This window comes from Cupressus sempervirens, chromosome 1 (genome assembly GCF_028749045.1).
Source record: "Cupressus sempervirens isolate cs-2001-9-10 chromosome 1, ASM2874904v1, whole genome shotgun sequence".
Lineage (NCBI taxonomy): Eukaryota > Viridiplantae > Streptophyta > Pinopsida > Cupressales > Cupressaceae > Cupressus > Cupressus sempervirens.
In genome coordinates this window covers 889669707-889690410 of record NC_143118.1, presented here as the reverse complement: position 1 = coordinate 889690410, position 20704 = coordinate 889669707, and the positions used below count along the sequence as shown (strand labels likewise).

At 35.7% G+C, this 20704-nt stretch overlaps 1 protein-coding gene and 1 long non-coding RNA gene across 4 annotated transcripts in view; one reads left to right on the top strand and one right to left on the bottom strand.

Moving 5' to 3' along the window:
* MLO1 (Seven transmembrane MLO family protein) overlaps positions 1-8097 on the top strand; it is a 145615-nt gene extending 137518 nt beyond the window's left edge. For both annotated transcript variants that reach the window (XM_089792995.1, XM_089793004.1), the window contains 2 exons: positions 7313-7373; positions 7536-8097. In XM_089792995.1, the coding sequence (XP_089649121.1) occupies positions 7313-7373; positions 7536-7787 (313 nt within the window). In that variant the 3' untranslated portion in view covers positions 7788-8097. The remainder of the gene's footprint in view (positions 1-7312; positions 7374-7535) is intronic.
* The window catches only part of LOC149580709 (uncharacterized), a 220731-nt gene extending 200231 nt beyond the window's left edge, over positions 1-20500 (bottom strand). The window contains exons 1-3 of one of the 2 annotated variants that reach the window (XR_016354137.1): positions 20313-20500; positions 20050-20179; positions 19825-19966 (exon numbers count right to left, since the gene is read on the bottom strand). This is a non-coding gene — a long non-coding RNA (uncharacterized LOC149580709). The remainder of the gene's footprint in view (positions 1-19824; positions 19967-20049; positions 20180-20312) is intronic. The other variant, XR_016354136.1, reaches the window with a different exon arrangement.
* Positions 20501-20704: the final 204 nt, after the last annotated feature.

The window sequence follows — 20704 nt, the reverse complement described above, 5'->3', positions numbered from 1 at the left end:
ATGAAGAAAGGATACTGCATGATTGAAGCAAGCTGCACATTGAAGGGAAAAAATAAAAACAAGTTGCACGATACCGCACGTTGGGAACACACCACACAAGGGAGACATCACATAGGACAGACATTGCACAGTCACTCACATGGGAATATATTGCACAGAGTCTATCGCACAAAACAATAGTGTAGAGCCAACATACTGGACACGCACAAATCTTGACAAGGAGAAGAATGGGTTGCGCACAGTGGGCAAGACCGTCATTCAGTGGAGGGAGGAGCACACATAACAAAGCCATAGGAGGAGACTGTACAGAGTAGGGGAGACCACTAAGACTCATCGTGAGGAATCAAGAATCAGTTACAAATTCTTTCCTCATAGAAAACGACAAAAGGGAGACAGTTATGGACTCAACCGGAAAGCGAACCGCTTCTTGGAGAGAAAAGTTACATACAAACTTGCCTAGTTCGAGTTCTAGAATGACCAAGAACACTTAGATTTTGCCTTCAAGCGTAAGAGTTGTAGGTAGTATGGACAAAGGTAAAAAGCCAAGGAGACTGAGAGCGTCTACAATCCTTGCCAAAGGGCATGTGACACCACAAACAATAATGTTCGAAGGCTTGAATGATTTGGATTGTCAGAGGTGGTGGTTCGAGAGTGCAGTAACACCAGACAACTAGGTTATTAAAGATAACCTGAGACACGCACTGGTGCAATAGATGGTACAAATGGCAATATTTTGCATCAAAGATTTTGAAGGCCCTCTCCGAGCAATGACTGAGACCTTCGATAGCTTCTCCATGAGGAGTACAATATCATACATGGACCACCTAGTAGTAGTTTCTTTCATATCAGTAGAATTTAGGCGAGTTTTGGCTTACTGGCGAAAGGGTAGAAAGTGGAGTTGAAGGCGAAAAAATTGAGCCTGGAGGTGAAAGATTTGTACATCCAACTAATTTGTCAAGACAACCTCACATAGGTAGAGAGAGAATCGCTTAACAAGGCTTCATAGAACAGGGGGATAAAGCAGTTGTTTATCAAAGATGGGCATTGGAGATGCTTGATGGACTTGGTCAAAACTCGGCTAACTGGCGCTAGCTGTGCGTGCGACATTTCATTTTAGCAGGTATCCCTCATGAATAACTTGCTAGGAGGAAGGGTTTATGATTAGGGCACATTATTGTCAGAGTGCATGTATGAATTCATGACCTTTCAACACAGGACGTTCTACATGCCGCACCATGGGATCGGATTGCTTATGGATGCTGTGGTCAACTAGGTGTCGCACGACATTTTGGCGAGAGAGGTCAAATTAGTACTCGTGGTACTAGACGAGCCTCCTATTATGAGATGGTGACATTTGGACGTGCTAGGCGGCCAAAAAACAATACAGAAGAGGTCCAGGCAGGAGACAGAGGCCAACTTAGGTTTGGGGGATACAGATAGCGAGCACTAGGAGATGTCAGGCAGCGACAGATATGACTCCACCACCAGTGACGATGGCGAGGGTTCCGATGGTGTCGAGACTACAGTGATGGAGACCACTCCCGTGACAGTATCGACCATGACCATAGAGAGCATTCAGTAGTTGCCAATATGCCTCAGACAGTTGAAGATTTGGTCGGAAATGTGACAGGAGTCGGGGAGATTGTAGGTGGATCACAGGAGCAGGTTCGGCTGGAGGTGATTGGGTTGGACGTTGTGGTGACTATGGATACTGCATTATTAATTGATCCATTCGGAGGTAGTCCTGAGGTGAGCATGGACGTGACTATTCCAGAGCAGGAACATCATGCACCAGTGAGATAGAGTAGCTCATTGGGTCGAGTGAGTGCATATATGGCACGACAACTACATCCACCTATAGCACGGGGACCTTCCATTTAGTCCCTTATGAGGGAGGACCTCCATCCAAAGGTAATGTTGTTGGACAATGATGTCCCTGGAGTTGTCGATACACCTTTGCTGGGCGAGATGGGAGAATAGAGTAGGGTAGCATCAGGAGGGGAAGTAGAGACTATGGTGTAGATAGAGGTCGAAATGCTGGCAGATGATAGGAGGGATGAGGATGTACAGGCATACCTCTATGCTCTTATCGAGGTAGTGGATAGAGGCAGGTTGCTTGCGGAGAGAGTTCTTGCAACACGACGAGAGGAGAAGGCTAGGGTAGAGGCTCAGGTAGTAGCAGAGAAATCTTGGGAGGAGATAGCTACTTGACCAGCCACTCAGTAGATTGCTTAGGAAGCAGAGTGCACAGTACTGATAGTACGACTAGAGGTAGCCACGCAGGGTAAGAGTGCGACAAAACAACAGTTGGCAGAGGCGATGAAGGAAAATGAGGTAGCAAAGTTAGCATATGAGGAGGTTGAATTACAGGAAGTCACATTGATGCTGAAGGAAGTGGTTGAGGAAAATTCGGAGATATGAGAAAATCAGGACATTTGCACTCCACTGGTGTACCTATTATGGAGGAAATTGAACGCTTCTACGTCCCAACCAGTAGCTTTAGGTTTTGGCAAGAATTGTTCAGGCTATGTGGAACCGAGCTCACCCCCGACACAAGTTATCATCCGCAAACGAATGCTGAAACTGAAATTGTTAACAAGCGATTGAAAGATTACTTGAGGAACTTTGTTTCAGGATAGTAGAAGGCATGGGTGAAGTGGTTACACATGAGCGAGTATTGTTATATTTCTACGTACCACAACATCAAGATGTCACTATACATGGCACTCTATGGCTACAAACCACCAAGTGTTTTAGATTTACTTTTGACAAATAGTCGGGTACCCAATGTTGGCGGTAAATTCTATATTGTAGCCGACAGGTAAAATTGTATCCGAAAGGGTGCGTGACGACCGAGTCACTCCTTCGGGAAAGTATACGTACATCTTCCATAGGGACTATTGAAGCATCATAATCATTATCATTATAAGCGTTGTACTTCGAGTGCATAGTGCATATATGAATAAAGCATTTGTCTTTTACCCTGTACGGTAAACATTTGGTGTCATTGCCAGTCAAACTTGGAACAAAGGAAGTGTTATGAAGACTAATGTCGAATCTGCTTAACAAAGATAGGAATAAGATAAAAGAAAATGATGAGATATGCACAACACAGGAAGTATTAATTTTAGCACAACAGGTGGAATGTGGACAGAAGTTTCAACAACTTACCGATGGACACCGAGGGGGTGAAGGAGCACAAACGGAAGGAGTGCATTCGCCTAGCATACGGAGGAGTGTCGAGGAATTGCTCGAAGAAACTTGACAGTGATTGAACTTGGTCGAAGAGACAAGGGAGGAGTTCCTTAACTTGTATACATTGAGGGCAGAGAGTTCGAACGAAAAGGAAGTAACTCGCATGGCTTGAAGTGCCGAAGGAGCACGAGTGTGGAGTGAACTCTTTGTTCCCGATACACCTGATGAATGGATACAGGTAGAGAATCGAACAACTTCGCTTGAGGAAGGTCTTTTCACACTAGGTAATGTGTTGTCCAAAGTAGGGCAGTTGTTCGAAGTAGTGCGGTTGTGTAGAATAGTGCGGGTGCTCAGAATAGCTTGGGTGCTCATAACAACGCGGGTGCTTAGAACATGGATATTGTAAAAACATTGAAAGAAAACATTCAACAACCTCAAAACCAGCAGAAAAATATGCAGATCAACATAGGGAGGAAAGACAATTTGAAATTGATGACTTGGTGTACTTAGATTGTAACCTTATAGACAATCTACCTTAAAAAGAAGTCGAGCTGAGAAACTCAAACCAAGATACTACGAGCCCTATAGGGTGATTAGGCAGATAGGGAAAGTAGCCTATGAATTGGAATTACCCACGGACAACAAGGTGCATAACGTATTTCATGTGTCTAGGCTCAAGAAGGCACTAGGACATGGACATCATGTTACTCCTTTAGCCACACTACAACCATTGGATGGAGAAGGAAAGTTGATTTTGATTCCAGAGGCAGTCATTGACAGTAGGGAGAGGAGGACTTTGAGGAAGAGAGTGATCAAAGAATACCTGGTAAAATGGAAAGATTTGTCGGTGAAAGATGCCACTTGGGAGGGAGAGCAAATATGGTCACATCCAGCACTAAAATTGCTTGAGACAAGCAATTCCTCGGGAGGAAGGATTGTAATGTCCCCTTCTAATTTCATTTTTGCAAATCATTTATTAAATGTTGTTTTCTCCTTTTTTTGGCATTTAATAAATAGGGAACAAAGAAACACATTTACGTTTAAATATTTAACCACGGGAAAAATTAAAACATACGTATATGTGGAAAAATTAAAAAAGGAGGTAAAAGGATACGCAGATAGTAAGTGATATGTGGCTGGGAAGACAAGAGGCCCGTGTGTTACTTGTGCAGGGTCTAGTTTTAGCATGCCGGGCAGAACTGGCAGGAAGAAGGGAGTAATACAAAATTACTAATCAGTGGGAAAAACTGGTTTGTTTCCTGTGTGTTGCAGGTCTCACCATCATTTGGGTGCTATCTTCGGCATTGTAAGATATGTCTGGGTAGCTGTCAGTATATTTTATGCAGAGAAGTAATGGTGATTGGTTAGGATTAAGAAGCGAAGGGGTTGACAGGAAAGATGCCACCAAGGTGGCAGTGTATAGGCCGAGCTTTTGCAGGGACTGAGCTCCGTCAGATGACATATCTTCAGCTAAGCCATTGTTACACTCAGGATAGGTCATGGGGAGAAATTTAGGCGTTTTTACTTAGCAGGGTCATATGCGAGATCTAAAGTAATCTCTGGGAACTCAGAACTAACTATAATTAGAGCATTCAATAACATTTGTGTCCAGAAAGGGGCAGTAGCGATAGAAACGACAACCAAGTTAGTGGAGGAAGAATAGTTGCTGGGAAGAAGCACTTAGAATTGAGAATATTTTGCATGAAGGTGTGATTGAAGAACAATCCAGAAACCAGTGTCTCAGATCATGGTTGCTCAACGGAGATTGAAGTTGATGGGAGGAATAATAGAGTTAAGTAGCACGCAACCAGAGGTTGCCAAATCACGATAGAGTATCAGCTTGGTATCTCAAACTCACCATAGCAGACCCAGTGAACCAGAAGTGAAGGAAGTTTGACGGGTTGGAGGTTGATGTATAACTAAGTAATCGTAGCAGTTTGAGGAGCTGCAGCACAACCAGCGAATGAGCTAGTGTTTGCCCTGGGCACTCTAATTGGGTGGTCAAAGCGCCGTCAACAGTTCCAGTTAAAGCTGGAAGTCTGGCCCATCAACAACCTCAGAGTCGGGTAAGGTCTATAGTATGCATCCTAGGGGGACATAGTGGGAGTGAAATCTTACAAATTAAGGTCAGTGTGTTATGTTGAAGTTTCTCTTTAAGGCCCGACATCTTGGAGGGACCTTGAATGACAGTAGATTCTTAAGTAGTTGTTTTGAAATAAGAACAATACTGGTAGACTTGTGAGTTATTTAATTTGTATGAGTTGTTCCCAGAAAAATTAATGTTATGTACAGAAATTTAGACAGTGCCCTCCATGTTTACTGTTTATTTTAGTTTCCTTTCTTGAGGAACTTGGGTCTTTAATTTGAGAGCAACTAAACACCCAGGTAACCTACTATAGTATAACAATTACAACTCCTTTGAAGGTTCTTTAGATAGTCTAAGGAATTCAGCCAATGGGGGACGGCAACTAAAATCTCAGATTTGATTTATGTTTCCAGTTTGTAATGGATGTATCATGCTTCAAATCTGCCAGTGATGCACAGGCAGTAAAGAATTCCGACAAAGGTTGTGAAATATGACCATATGTTTGCGAATTGCCTTTTTTTGAACTGTTGCAAAGATTACATCAATGAGAAAAATTAAGATCAAACCGCCCAGTTCTGTCCTTTTTTTGCTACCATGTTAAGTTTTGATCAGTTTTATAGGAAAGAGGAATTCCAAAATTTTAATCACTGTTCTCCAAATGTATGTGCAGATTCTATATGATATGTTGCTGATGTAACTTGTAATAGCCCTTATTGATTTCTGTGTTTTTCAAGTTACTCTTTTGATGAATATGTATATGATATGTAAAGGCATGTTTCCTGTAGAGACATGTCTCTTGTTAATATCTTAACTCATAGCAGTTATTTTATATATCACAAATACTATTTGCTCAATGTATTTTCATGATTATAATATATGATAATAATTCATATATATATATATATATATATATATATATATATATGTAGAGAGAGAGAGATAATATATATGTATAATATTTCTCATGTGTGTGTGTGTATATACACACACACACATACACACAATAATTTATTATCAATAATAATAATGCTCAATGATAATAACAGAGGACAGATATCAAATGTTTAAGGCCAGTAGGCCATTCAAACATTTGAATCGTCCGATCGAAGCTACAATCATTAACACAGGGCAGGGTTAAGGAGCTGATCTCCCACCACCAAGTCCAAACAAAGACCTTCAAAACTGCAGAGTTCTTCTCGGTGCACACCATTTTCATAACTTTCCAAAACAGAAAACCAAAGGTTGTAAAATTTAAAGAAGCCCCCAAAAAGTGAAAAAATGGATGGATTCACCCTATGTTCGCTTGGGTTCCCTAGATCCTACCTGGATTCATCCAAAGGAAACCCAACCCCACACTCTCTTGCATCTTGACCACATCTGGCTAGCGTGCAGGCTTATCCCATAACATAGGTTAAAAACATGAAAAACATTTTCCTTCATTTAATCTTCTTTTGATTTGCAGATGTTCTATAAAACTTGAAGAAGATATGATGCTACCTGATCCATCATCAGGATGCAAGAGGGCAAAAGGAACATCAGATGGATATAATAATTTCAATTTACCAAGTCTAAAGCAGCTCAGAGGGATAAAATAATTTCTGCTTTGGGGCAATTTAGTGATATATATAGATTTGAAAATATAAGAAAGCTTCTAACCATGGCTATAAACCCCACACCTGAAAGCAGGAAAGACTTCTTTCTGGATTGTATATGTTTTGCCATGAAAAACCTGAGAACAATAGCTCAGTGTTGTTTGTGCTTGAGACAGGTGATGATCATCCAGTGGTAAATGAGTTAGGAATTGATTTATTGATTAAATCCATTGGTTATTTATTGGTAATAGCTAATAGGCATCCTTATTTATAATGACTTGGAAATACAACTTGGACGCTCTGTTATATGTAATCTGAGAACAGTAGTGATGATCATCCAATTCAAACTGATTAAGTATCAAATCATTGGAAATTTGACATGGACTGCATGTATATGTAAGTTATTGAAGTGTAAATGTCACTACCTGGTGCCGTGCAGGGTTGTTATTCAAGTCCTTTGCAGCTACAGTACATTACCGCTTTATGCCCTTGTCACACAGGTGACACAACCTGCTTTCCTTGGACAGATTGTCTTCAAATTACAGTAGATTTTCAGATCACTTTAAAGTTTTGGAGTTAGAAATATATAAACATTTTGCTTTTCCTCTGCTCACACAACTGATTGTAATTATATTGGGCATTTGTGTTTCTTCTCTATTCAGATGGGCACCGCATACAAAAAGGAAATTTTTGAGAATCATATTCATGAAGGACTCTCGGCATGGCATCGGAAAGTTAAATTGAAAGGCAAGGAAAACCATACCACCAAAAATGAGGACAATTCTGACAGAGGGAGCATACAATTGCCTAGGATCAATGGCAGTGGCTCATCTCAGATGCAGTCGAGGACAGTTAATAACACCGTGTCAGAAATCGCACCAGAGGCCAAGATAGAAATCCGAAACTCTCAATAGGAAAAAGGAGAATCAGTGATCATCTTTTTGAATTAGTTATAAATATATGCACAAATGTAAGTTTTTTTGGATGAAGTTCAAACAGTGAGCGTGGTAACCGAACAAGGGCACAAAGGCCGCTAGCACACCAGCCCAATGAGGGTCTTTACGAAGTAAAGTTTTATTTTCGGTTTTCTAAACTGACAAGTCTTTTTCCAAAGCGGAAAAAGAATATTTGAATCCTTTTCAGATGAGTAGATGTCATTGTATATGTTGATAAACAAGACATTGACTAGAAATATCACATTTTTCGTATTTTCTGTTGGTGAAAGTGTTTCTTTTGAAATGCATTTATCGTTCTAGTTGTTGAAGTTGGTCATTTATTTCGCATATTATACAAGTTAAGTTTGACTGTAGCCGCCAACGGTTGCCAAATTCTGTAAATTTTGTATCTTCGAGGAAGAAGTAATTTAGTATAATTTTTTCTGAGAAATTAACAATTGCCAAATTTAACAAAAAAAATTCAGATTCTAGAATGTGAGTAGTGGTTTTCTAAATGAAATTAGAATTGAATGAAAAGGGTCGATTTTTGTTTTGTTTTGAAATTCCATGTAAATCTAATTTAAGATGAGGTTTTCTGAGATAGAAATTACACAACTGCATAAGATGCTCTTATGCAGGCGGGGTTTTAGTTCTTTGCACGATGCAATTAAAAATATATCACAATAATTGTTCTAACATTTATACAGAAATATAGCATAAAAGCTTGAAAAGACAATTTTGTTTGATTTCAGTTTATCATGTCACATGTTTTCAATCCTGGACTTTCTACCAGTGGCGAGTGTTAGAAATCAGTCTTTTAGGGGGGTCTGCATTTCAGAGTAGTAGGATTCAATATTTATATGTTTCGATGGGGAAAATGAAAACAATTTTTTTATATTAGTGGATTGGGTTCAGGAAAGAATACCACGAATCCAAAAATTGAAATGGTTGCAGATCTCTAGCAGTGATGCTGGTTAACAAAATTAAGCAGCTTCAGGCTATTCAATAAGTTCGAAACAACAAATCCGAGAAATTAGGTATCCAAAAGTTGCCTGTTATAGAAAGCATAAAAAGATAAAAACACGCTTTACAATACCACAAGCAGTCCAACACTAATATGACGGTGATTTTACTCTAGATTTGACACTGCGTCAAATCAGAAGCAGTTTTATTCACTTGAACTTAATTTCTTGCTTTACCTGCCTCGTGGTCTCTTTATCATAGCGCCTGGTAAGGTTTTCGGAATGAAGATGAATAGCAGCAAAGACGAGTGCAAGAATGATGTTGATTACCAAACCTTCAAGTCAGAGATTTTCCATTGCAAAGCTTAAAACATTCAAAAAGAAATCACGACACTTATGGATCCTAAAATGCATCTGAAAAATTGCACCGTGAACAAAACAAGGTAAGCTTGCTACCTTTCTTTCATGCCTATTCCGACATAAAACTATTAACAGGTTCAACTGGTAAACAAGAGTGAACGCTTGGAACAAAATAGAAAATCGAAAGGAAATTCATTGTGACGTTGAACAGCAAATGATGAAGCGCGTTTTTTTCAATAAAATCTACTTATTTTCTGTAAATATACATATACCAAATCCTCGTTCCTAACAAATTCGAGGAGAATAAACAGTCTCGGCATGGTTATTTTAATACTCCGTTTTATTCGACACAATATCTTTATTTTTTCACATTGGAAATGCAACTATTTGAACTGACCTTCCAAGAAAAGCATTGTAACAATCACCATAACTCATGAGACTCATTTCATTTTGCAAAACTCCACGAAGCGATCTTCTAACCCCACACCCTAAATAGTATGTCAGATTTTGACTTTATTTTCGTTTATATATCTATATACGAGTATTCACAAATCTATGTAGACAAAGTGAAATACAGTGTAGTCAAAGAATGGCCATTTCAAATTGCTGTTTGATATTAGACATGTTTTTGAAAGAGTATTCTACTATTTCAAAAGGTGGTGCACAAATGAATTAATAATCAATCAGAAAATTAAATAACTATCAATCACACATTAATGTGCAATAGGTATGCTGTAAAGATATGGAAGGGCAACTAAGTATTTATCTCTTTATGTGTCTCTTCCTCTCATCCTCTCTATATCTCATCTTCTATTGATCTATCTTTCTTTCTCGATCTATTTTTCTCCCATCGCATCACTTTTTCTTCATCTCTATTTTGATCTTCCTCTCCCCCCTTCACTTCCCTCTTCTTCTCAATATCCATCTCCATACCTTTCCCTGTCTCCTTACTCTATAAATCTCTTATCAAAATAATCATTATCCATATTAATGAACTCATTGACTTGGTGCCCATTTTTTGAACGTGTTCATAATCCATCATGACTAAAACAAGTTGTTTACGTGCAACCAATTTGGGATATAATGGTAATGCTCATATTGGTAGGATTGGGGAACAATGTCTACAAGGGCATAAATAATCCCAATTTCTTCCAATTTCTTGAAAACTTAGGGGTCGTGATCCATAACATACTTTCAGCATTTTGAAGGTAAAGTGACTACAAAGAAACTATTGTCCAAAATATCTAGCAAAGGGGATTTTAGATTTGATCATGCTTCATTGAACCAAGACAAGAAATCATCCACATGTGGGCATATTCCCACATTTTTAAAAACAAGGGATTTCAATCCTAGACTTAAAGATTTCATTGGTATATTTCTTTGAAATGTGGGAATTGAGAGGACCTATTATAACTAAAGGAACTTTAGTATCTTGCACCAAAGTGAAACAAGGAGGCACTTAAGTGGTAATGATATAGATTCCCCTTAAGTAGCAGATGATAGGAATGACAATGTCACCTTGGAATTGTCTTTCAAACTAGTATCCACATTAGGGCATAACTTTGAAATTTTAAAAAATAAAATTTGAGCACATGTTTAATGCATTTGGCTTGGTTGTCATTGTATCGAGCTCTTCCAAAGAGTATGTACTTAAAGCATGACATGGGATGTGTAGTCACATGATTGCCAATTTTGCTTGGATGCATAGAGGACACATCAAAAGTTTTTGATATTTTAGAAGCATTCAAGGAGACTTTGTAAGTCTATTGTAACAATTTTATTGTGAAATAATAATTTGATTGCAAATGTTTTTGTAGGCTAGCTTTTTGCCTCTCATTGTTTTCTTAGGGTATTTCTTGGTATGTCTTGTGTTCTCCTATAATATGTCTTTATCTTTTGCATATAATTATTTTGATATTAAGCTTTTATGTATTCTATTCTCTCATGAGGTTATGTGGGAAATAGTTTGATCTATTTGCAATATTTAGAGCCATTATTGCACTTAAAGGATTAAAGAGATCATTTAATCCTTTTCTAGCAATGTTGGAGAAATTTCAAACATTTCAATTGATGAGATATTTTGTGTAGGTTGATAGGTAGGTTTGGGGTTTGCAAATGTGTTTTCTAAAACAAGTTTAACGTTTTAAGAATAAGTTCTAAAAAGGAAATACTTAGGTGTTCAGTAAGAGAGTCTTATGCAATTTGTTTCATAGAAAAACCCCCATAACAAGATGAACCTCATCACTGGATTTAAGAGACCTAGGACATAAAGATTGACATGAAATTTGAGCTATTTGGGCACTATAAAAAAAAGAGAAAATTTACCTCCTCTCTAATCTAGTTGTATGGCCACTAATATCTACGAAGTGAATATATAATAAAATAAATTGTGCTTAAAAATGTATTTAAAAATAATAACTGGGGTCTACAAATCTCTTGCACCTTTGCTACAACACAATATTGATAGGGTATTGGGTAAAAAAGTATTAGCACTTGTTGACCATCAATTGACTATGCTAGGTCTCTAGTTGTATGGGAATTTAAACTAACGCCCAACAAGAAATTTTAAAAATTGAAAAGATTAAATAGATTCAAATCTAATTAGAGTATACTTCCCTTACTAGCTCAAGTGCAATGTTGCTAGCTTCTTGACATTGGGCGAGATTATTGATGATATCAACTATATGTACAGTACACCTAAGCCTTCCCAATGTATCCTAATGGAGCTTTTTTTAAAGGGGCATAAAGTTTAGCCACATTGTTAAATTGTTTACTTTTAATAGTAATCTTTTGTCTGTCCAAGCATTATAGAGTGGTACATGTTGAATTAAAAATTCTACCTTTTTGTTAGAACTTGGTGTCACAAAGCTATAAATTTCTTTAGAAAAATAAATAGGCCAAACTTTTTTCACACATAATTAGGTTTTTTATTTTGAATAGGTGATGGAGTGCATTTACAAAGTACTATATAGTGTAGCATGTTGATTTTTATTTGGATGGGTAGAAAGACGGTTGCACTTGTTTGGACACTTATTAGAGCCTGAAATTTGAGATGTGATTTTGTGAGCATCTAGATGAATTAGAAAGTAATAACTCGAGGGAGTACATGCTTTTATGAGACTTGTAATATGATTGTAAAACTGATTATTAGACTTCCTATAAAGGTTTTAAAGGTGTTGTCATAGTTTGGGCTTTGAAAAAAACATATACATGAGTTGTCTTATTATGAGAACACAATTGATATGCATGTGAGACTTGGAGTCTTGGTCTAGTAACAACGATTATGTTGTCATGGATGTTCATGTGCATTTGAGCATTAATATGGAATGATCATGTATGTGATTGCCAAGTGTTGGTGTGGTTTAGTGTTAGAGGATTTCCTTTTTGCCTAGATTCTTGTTTGGTTAAATGAAAATGGAACTTGATTTTGGATTTCTTGAAAAATCAGACTTGTTGGCGGTATGATGTTTGAGTATTGAGATCTATAGATTATATTATTGGTTATTTGAGTTTGTAGATACTTAGGTGATGATGACTTTGCATGTTATATGATTAATGATCAAAGAGTTATGTAGTTGTGTAGACTAACCATCCATTTAGTTGCATTAAATACATGACTTTTCATTTTTTTTGCATATTTGGTTAGTTGGCAATATTCTTAGTCATTTGTGCATTTGTTTGTTGGACTAGATCAAGTGATGGATGATTGAAGTGCTTAGCTAGTCCCTCATGAGGAATCATAACATGTTGTTTCTCATGATGTCATGGATAACTTAGTTACATATTTCAATGGAGGATTTTACAATGATGTTTTGGTGGTGGGGTTATCTTCTTAGGTGAAATGCATAAACAACCTACAATTTTTACTTCTATGTTATGGCAAGAGCTTTATATTTGGTTTTAAGGATTGTAATTGACTATGTGTCAACAAATTTCTTGATTGTGATTGGAATTATTGCTTATCTTTAAGCAACTTGACATCAACCCTACTACTCTTTGGCTTCGTAAAAACTTGTATTGGAAACTTTTTTTCCTATTGATCTATTTTAATACAAAAATGCAAAAAAATTATATTAAGTAGTTTTCCTTAGAGACACATCCCTCAAATTTTCTAAGACAATTGCAAGAATGAGGATGTCTTAGCGATGAAATACAAAAGAAAAAATGATTTCTTATAAATCACTCCATAAAGGCCCATTTGCATCATCCCTAGAATGACAAAAAATGTGTCCCTCAACATTCAAGGGAGCAAGAAATCCCCCTTGTTATTTTAGAAAAATTCTTTCCACTTCAAAATTATTTGAAAAATAAACTTATATCCCTAAATCCAAATTTAAGATGTGGCCCTCACACTTCACCCTAAAAAAACCACCAACTCATACTCTATTGCAATATCCTATCGAATATTTACATTAAACAAAAGTGTATATGACATAGTCTTTGTGAACTTTGGCTTTACATTTCTATTTGATGACTAATGCTGGAGCCTGGCACTTTAATTTGAGATGATGAATGACAATATTGTATTTGGAAACACAATTACAGAATACAATGTGAGAATTTACTCAATTTTTCGACAGCATGCCAGATATTGAGATTATTGGACAATGCCCAGATTGTAATAGGCCCAAAAATTATTCATGCACACACACAGACTTTTATTAATTAAAAAGTGAATATATGCAATGTCCTCACTATTAGGGTTAGTTTGGGACAAGTAATACTTACAAAATAATAGTTAGAATCACAACAATAACAAAACTAACTATATTTTCCTACCCTCTAATTTAAACCCAATCTTAAGGATGTCTCCAGATTAGGCTTCCTAGCTCATAACTACCTTGTCGTCTTCCTGGGAGTGCACCAACATCCTTTATCCAAGGCTAATCACATATGCATATGTTGACATCATCAAATATTCTGGCACATTGATACTCGACCATGGTGGACAAAGGAGATCTTAATATCTCACATGTTTCATGCTTCGAGTCGATTCTCAACCATGGCACACAATGAAGATCTTAATATCTCACATGTTCCATCCTTCGAGTCTATATTGATTCTCGGTCATGGTGGACAATGCAGATTTTAATATCTCACATGCTCCATGCTTCAAGTCTCATTAATCGCCATGGTGTTAACCACATCAGCTAACACAATATTATCCACAAGGAATATGATTTATTAATATAAATAAATTCATAAACATAATTAAACAAATAGAATCCACAAACATACCTTTATTACCTTCTTCTTTTTTAAGAGTCACAACCTTTCATAATACAAATACTTTGAAAAGTCACAACACTTCATAGTTATAATCCTTTCGAAAAGTCAAAACACTTCATAATTAAAATCCTTTGGAAAAGTCTCAATACTTTAAAATCACAATATTTTTGAAGAGTCACAACTATTCATAATTATGACCCTTTTGAAGGTTCACATCCTTTCAATATCATTGATACCTTTTCAAAAAGTCACTTCCTTATTTTTTTCATATTACTTTCCTCTTCCATTTTTCGTTTTTGAACTCCTATCTTCTCCTCTTCCTTTTTCTCCTCTCTAAAATAAATTGTCCTCCCTTTTATATCTTAATTTTAAGTAGTATATCTATTTGTTAAAACATCTCTTGACTTTTCATTAGATTTAATTAATTTATATTATTCTATGTTATATTACTTATTTACTTACTTATTTGTGTTTAATATTATTATTTATTAAATTTCATTTAGAAAGTTAACATATTTTATACAATATTGTCTCATGTATTTAACTTTATATCTTTATTTACTCATTTAATTTTTTATTTTTTATTTAAAATATCATACTAAATATTATTTCAATAATAATATAGATTAAATAATAATAATTTCCTAGTTTTATATTTTAGTATTAGTTTTAATATAAATTTATTGTCATTATTTATTTAATAACATTGTATTATCTAATTATTATTAAAATTCTATCTTAAAATGAGGATATGACAATATATACAACCCAAACTGTTAAAGTAGTTGAAGAAAAACTATAAAAATAGTTACAATATTAAACTACCTAAAAATTATGCTCTAGATAACTAATAAATTTAATAATCCTGAAGGATTAGTTAGCATGCCCCCTTTAATCTAAAGGGATTTTTGTCATGCCTAGAAGTATTCAAAATCATTCAACATTTACACATCCTAGTGCTTTGGTAAAGATATCAACAATCGCTCTTTAGTAGAACAATGTTTGAAATGTATGGTTTTGGCTCAACATGATGTCAAATCAAGTGATATTTGGTATTGATATGCTTGGTTTGATCTTGAAATTTAGGATTCTTGGCCAATTGTATTACAAAATTATTATCAACAAATAAAGGTGTTGAAGTCAATTATATCTCTTGCAAGTCTTCAAGTATTTTCCTAAGCCACATGACTTCTTTGTGGCTTGAGTTGCTGCTACATATTCTGCTTTAGTTGTAGAGTCAACAGGGAATTGTTTGTTTCTTTGATCTCCAAGTGATAACAACTGATCCTAGAGTCATCAAATAACTAGAAGTAGATACCCCATTTTTTTGTCACCATCAAAATTTGAGTCAAAATAACTAGTAAGATCGAAGTGTACAACTTTTGAATATTTTATGCCAGGAATCTAAGTTCCTTTTAAATATTTGAATACTCGTTGTGCTACAGTCCAATTGCCTTCACATGGTTGATGCATAAATCTGGACAAAACTCCTACTACAAAGGTAATGTCAAGATGAGTAGAGGTGAGACAAATCAAACTTCCAACAAGTTGCCTATACTTGGTTGGATCTTCAAAAACATTTCCTTCGTTAGAGGAAATCTTCGGATTTTCCTCCATTGGAGTGGAAACAAACTTATAGTCTTCAATGCTAAAGCTGCATAATAATTCTCTAATGTATTTTTTCTGAGAGATAAAAATAAAATTGGAATTTTGAATGACTTCAATACCTAAGTAATAATGAAGTAATCCTAAGTCAGTCATATCAAATACCTTTTTCAACTCTTTCTTAATAGATGCTATGTGATCATCATTATTTCCTGTGATGAGAAGATCATCAACATACACAACTAGATATACAATTGATCTACCAATTGTCTTGACAAAGGGAGTTGCATCATCTAAATTGAAATGCTTGTAGTTTAGTTTTAGGATATGCACAGTTAATTTTTCATACCAAGCACGTGGTGCTTGCTTCAAACCATACAAAGATTTTACCAATTTACATACCTTTTGTTCCTGGCCTTTGATAAAAAAACCTTCACGTTGCTACAACATAATGTGCAGATTCAAGAGTATTATGTTTGTCTAGTGGCTTCTCTTTCTTCTTGGAAATCTTCTCCCGAGGAGTTTGACAAAGATTGACACTATGACCTATTTTTCCACATGTGTAGCATTGCATAGATTGTTTGTCTCTCTATTGGTGTTGTGGCTGAGAATGTTGTCTAACACTTTGATAATTTTTACCCCCTCTACCTCTAGTCTGTCTTCTTCCACGACCCCTATTGCTAGTGTCTTGTCTAGAAAAAACATCTTTGGATTGCTACCCATGTTGTCCAAGACACAAAGTCTCAACATTTGAAGGTGATGCCTTTTTCCCAAAGGCCTTTTCTCTCTCAACAATTTTCTCCACAAGTTTATCAAATGTTATATCTTTCATCTTTTCACTAGCTTGAAGAGACTCAAGATAGAGTAAATAGGTAGGATAAAGAGCTTTAATAAAAGCAGTGAGTTGTAGATCATATTTTACACCAATGACTTCAATATCATGGAATAACACTCTAATTTCAGAGGCTAACTTCATTGGATCATTATCTTTCATCTCTATGTTGAGTAACTTCATTAACAATTGAATGATATCAAGTTTTGAATGAGAATCATATAGATCTTTGAGTCACTTTAATACTACAAATGCAGTCTTACAAGAGACAATATTTCTACTTGCCTCTTCACTAATGGAGGCAGTAATCAACACATAAACCTTTTTGTCTTTACTTTTCCAGATGACAAGTTCTTTTTCATCTGTAGGTTCCTTTGGCTCTTGCTTTGTCTCTTCACTGCCATCTTTGCTTTTGCAAACATCATCCCACAAATCATTTAAAATAAGAGTCTTCTTAACATTGGATTGAGGTAAAAAGAAAAAAGACTAAGCCCTCCATTCCGCCTTTTGATATGTATCTCCGGTCTAGCAAGGGAGACTCCAAATCAAAGGGAGTATCTTGAGCTCCCTTGCTGTGCCTGGCCTTTTTGGAAGTAGGTCCTTTCTTCGGATCTTTGCTTCCTTTCTTGGTTCCGGTTGGTGATAGGTTTCTCTATCACCTCGGTCTTACCCTTTTGGGGGGAGACCTGTTCCTCTTTGGTAAGCTGTAGTTTTGTTTCTGTGATCATTGGATATCTATAGCAGTGTACAGGGTTTCAGGCACCCTTCAAAACCTGTTTTCCTTAATCAAAAACATTCCAAAACCATTCACGGTGATTCACTTTCTCCCACTTGAACGGGCCCAAAAATTATGCACACACAGACTGACTTTTATTAATTAAAAGGAAGTGAATATATACTACCCAAACTGTTAAGGCAATTGAAGCAAAACTATAGAAATAGTTACAATGGTAAGCTACCTAAAAAATACCCTCTAGATAACTAATAAATTAATAATCCCAAACGATTAGTTAACAAAGATGATCTTACAAAGTTTTATCAATTTCCCTCAACATATAATGAAAACATTTTAAGATTCATTATATCTGATGAAAACTATGATACAGCTGCACAACTTTGTATTGAATTTGGCTTCTAGTAATAAGATGTGCAGTATCTTGTAGTGGGTTTTGTTATTTACTTTTTTAATGACTCTATCTGCAAGGTATTGGCTAAATAGCAAACTAAAAATATATAAAGAAAATTTGAAGAAAAAATTAAATACCTCTTAATTAGAGAGGACACACTTACCCTTCATTCAAAATGTATCTACTGTCGACTACATATCAAAAAATAAAAAATTAAAATTTTCCTGAAATTTTCGTCTTCTTCATATTCTACATATTTCATGGTCGAAATAACATAAAAATCATTATATTTTCACATACTGAAAAAAGAGAGTTTTAACTTCAAAAGAAATAAAATTAGCCTGTGATACATTTTGGATAGAGGAAAGACAGTGCCAATAAGATACAAGGTTTTAGTTTGCTGTTTAGACGTTATCGTACCAGCAATCACTGCTTTGAATCTATCTTGTGGTTCCCAACTAGGGTTGGGATTGAACTTGGGAATGCAAATATAATTCTCTTAATTTAGAGCTTGCAATCAGATTAGTTATCAGTATGTGGGGTTATTTTCGACTTTAATAGATGATTCAACTAGATTATTAAGTGTACAAGAAATCAAACAAGGCTCCTTTAGCCTACCCATCAGTTCAAGGGTATGTACCTTAGAATATTATACTATTATGAGATTTGTTCCGTAATATGAATCTGAGATGCAATCAGAGTATTTTGTGATGTTTTTAAGTGGACGAACTCTTTTCCAAAGGGGTAAAGATTATTTGAATCTATTGAAATGTGTAGGTATCATTTTATATATATGGGTACTCTGATATTATTAGCTAGAATGTCACATTTTTCCATTTTCTGTTGGCAAGTGTTTATTCTGAAATGTATTTATAATTTTAGTTGTTGAAGTTAGTCAAGGATGTCGCATATTATTCAAACTATCTTTCATTCCTAGATATTAAAGGACCTATAAAACCAGACGGTTGACAAATTCTGCACCTCTCATCTCTGATGGAGAGGTATTGAAGTATGAAATTTTCTGAGAAAATAGCCATTCAATTTTATGATCTTATTGAATGTAAGTAGTAGCGTTAGAAATAATCAAAATTGAATGTAAGTAGTAGCGTTAGAAATAATCAAAATAGAAATAATAAAGAATTTCTTCAAAGCCAATTTGATCCAATTTCCAGAGGAGAGATGCTGAAAGAGAGATATTGAAGTATGAATTATCTGAGAAAATAGCCGTTCAATTTTATGTAGGGCTTTAAGATAAATTTCTACGGATATAAAATGGAATAAAAACCGTAAGAATTTCCTCAAAACCAATTGAATCCAATTTTCAGAGGAGAAATACTGCGACAAAGGTTACATGACTGCGTAAATGTTCTTAGGCAGTTGTGAGTTTAGGTCTTCTGTACGATGTCGTTTGTAATACAAGAATTCGATATTTCATTCATACAAAAATAGAAGATAAAAACTCGAATGGAATAGGGCTCTTTTTTCGCCAAAGGGGCTATAACTGAAGTTCATTTCATTTTATTCCAATTTGTTCTTGAGCTGAAAGGGGAAGAAATCAGTCTTTTAGGGCCTGCACTTAAATTTTCAAAGGATTCTTCATTATCTACATTTCAATTTTCGATAGAAAAAATGATTTGTTCATATTAGTGAACTAGATCCAAAAACAGTACCACCTAATAGTCAAACCGTTGCGTGGTTGCAGATCTTTGGCGATTCATAGATTAAAATAACTATAGACTATTCAATTAGTTCAAGACAGAGAATCCGAGCAGTCAGATATCCAAAAAGATAGCATTATTGAAATCATAGAAGATTAAAAACCGCACCTGACAATACTAATACTAATCACAGACAGAAATTGAACAAGCAATCCAACCCCAATCATATGGTTGAGGTTTTACCCTGTATATTTAGCATTGCGTCTTCTCCTCCACTTGTAATTTAATTGACCTGCATTTCATGCCTCTTTGTCTTTGCAAATTTTATAGTGAGGCAAGAAGTTTTCGGCATGAAGATGATCAGGCAAACGCAGGAGCAAGAATGCTGTTCAAAATACTATCCACTGGTGAGGCTCAAAGCATTCGAAAAGAAATTACTACACATTTGAATTCCAAAGTAAACCTTACAGATTTGCACTGTAGAAAACTTGGTTAGATTGCTGCCTTCCTTTAATGTTAATCTCGACACAGATCATTCAAAGGTTCAAATTCCAAAGAGGGCCATTTCTGGATTCCAATTACTGAGTGTGATTTCCAACTGTTTGCATAATTAAGACTAAATTAAAATTTGCACTCACTGCTTCCGACTGTAGAAGAATCACATGTAATCTATTCCAAACAGGGGTTAAAGATTGTTAATTTTTTTTGTTAAAACTAAAATTTGCACTCACCGCTACAGACTGAAGCAGCATCATGCCTAATCTATTCCAAACAAGGGTTAAAGATTGTTAAAAATATGTCGGCAAAAAAATTCTTTGAGTAATTGAACAGCAAAGAAAAGAAAATAATTGAAGATCCATTTTTTTCCAAAAAAATATCACTCAAAAATCTTCCGCAAATTCCAACTTATCACAGCATAATCTTTTAATCCGTCTTTTTCCCATCTTTAACTTTTCCGAGTGCAAATGCAATTATTCGAACCCACTCTCCACGAAATGCATTTTCACAACCAACGGTAAAATCTCATCTCATTTTGTGAGATCTTATCAATAATTTAAATTTATATTTTTGTGGGTGCACGGTTAATGATGAGTTGTTTGAAGTTTGAGCACTAAAGAGTTAT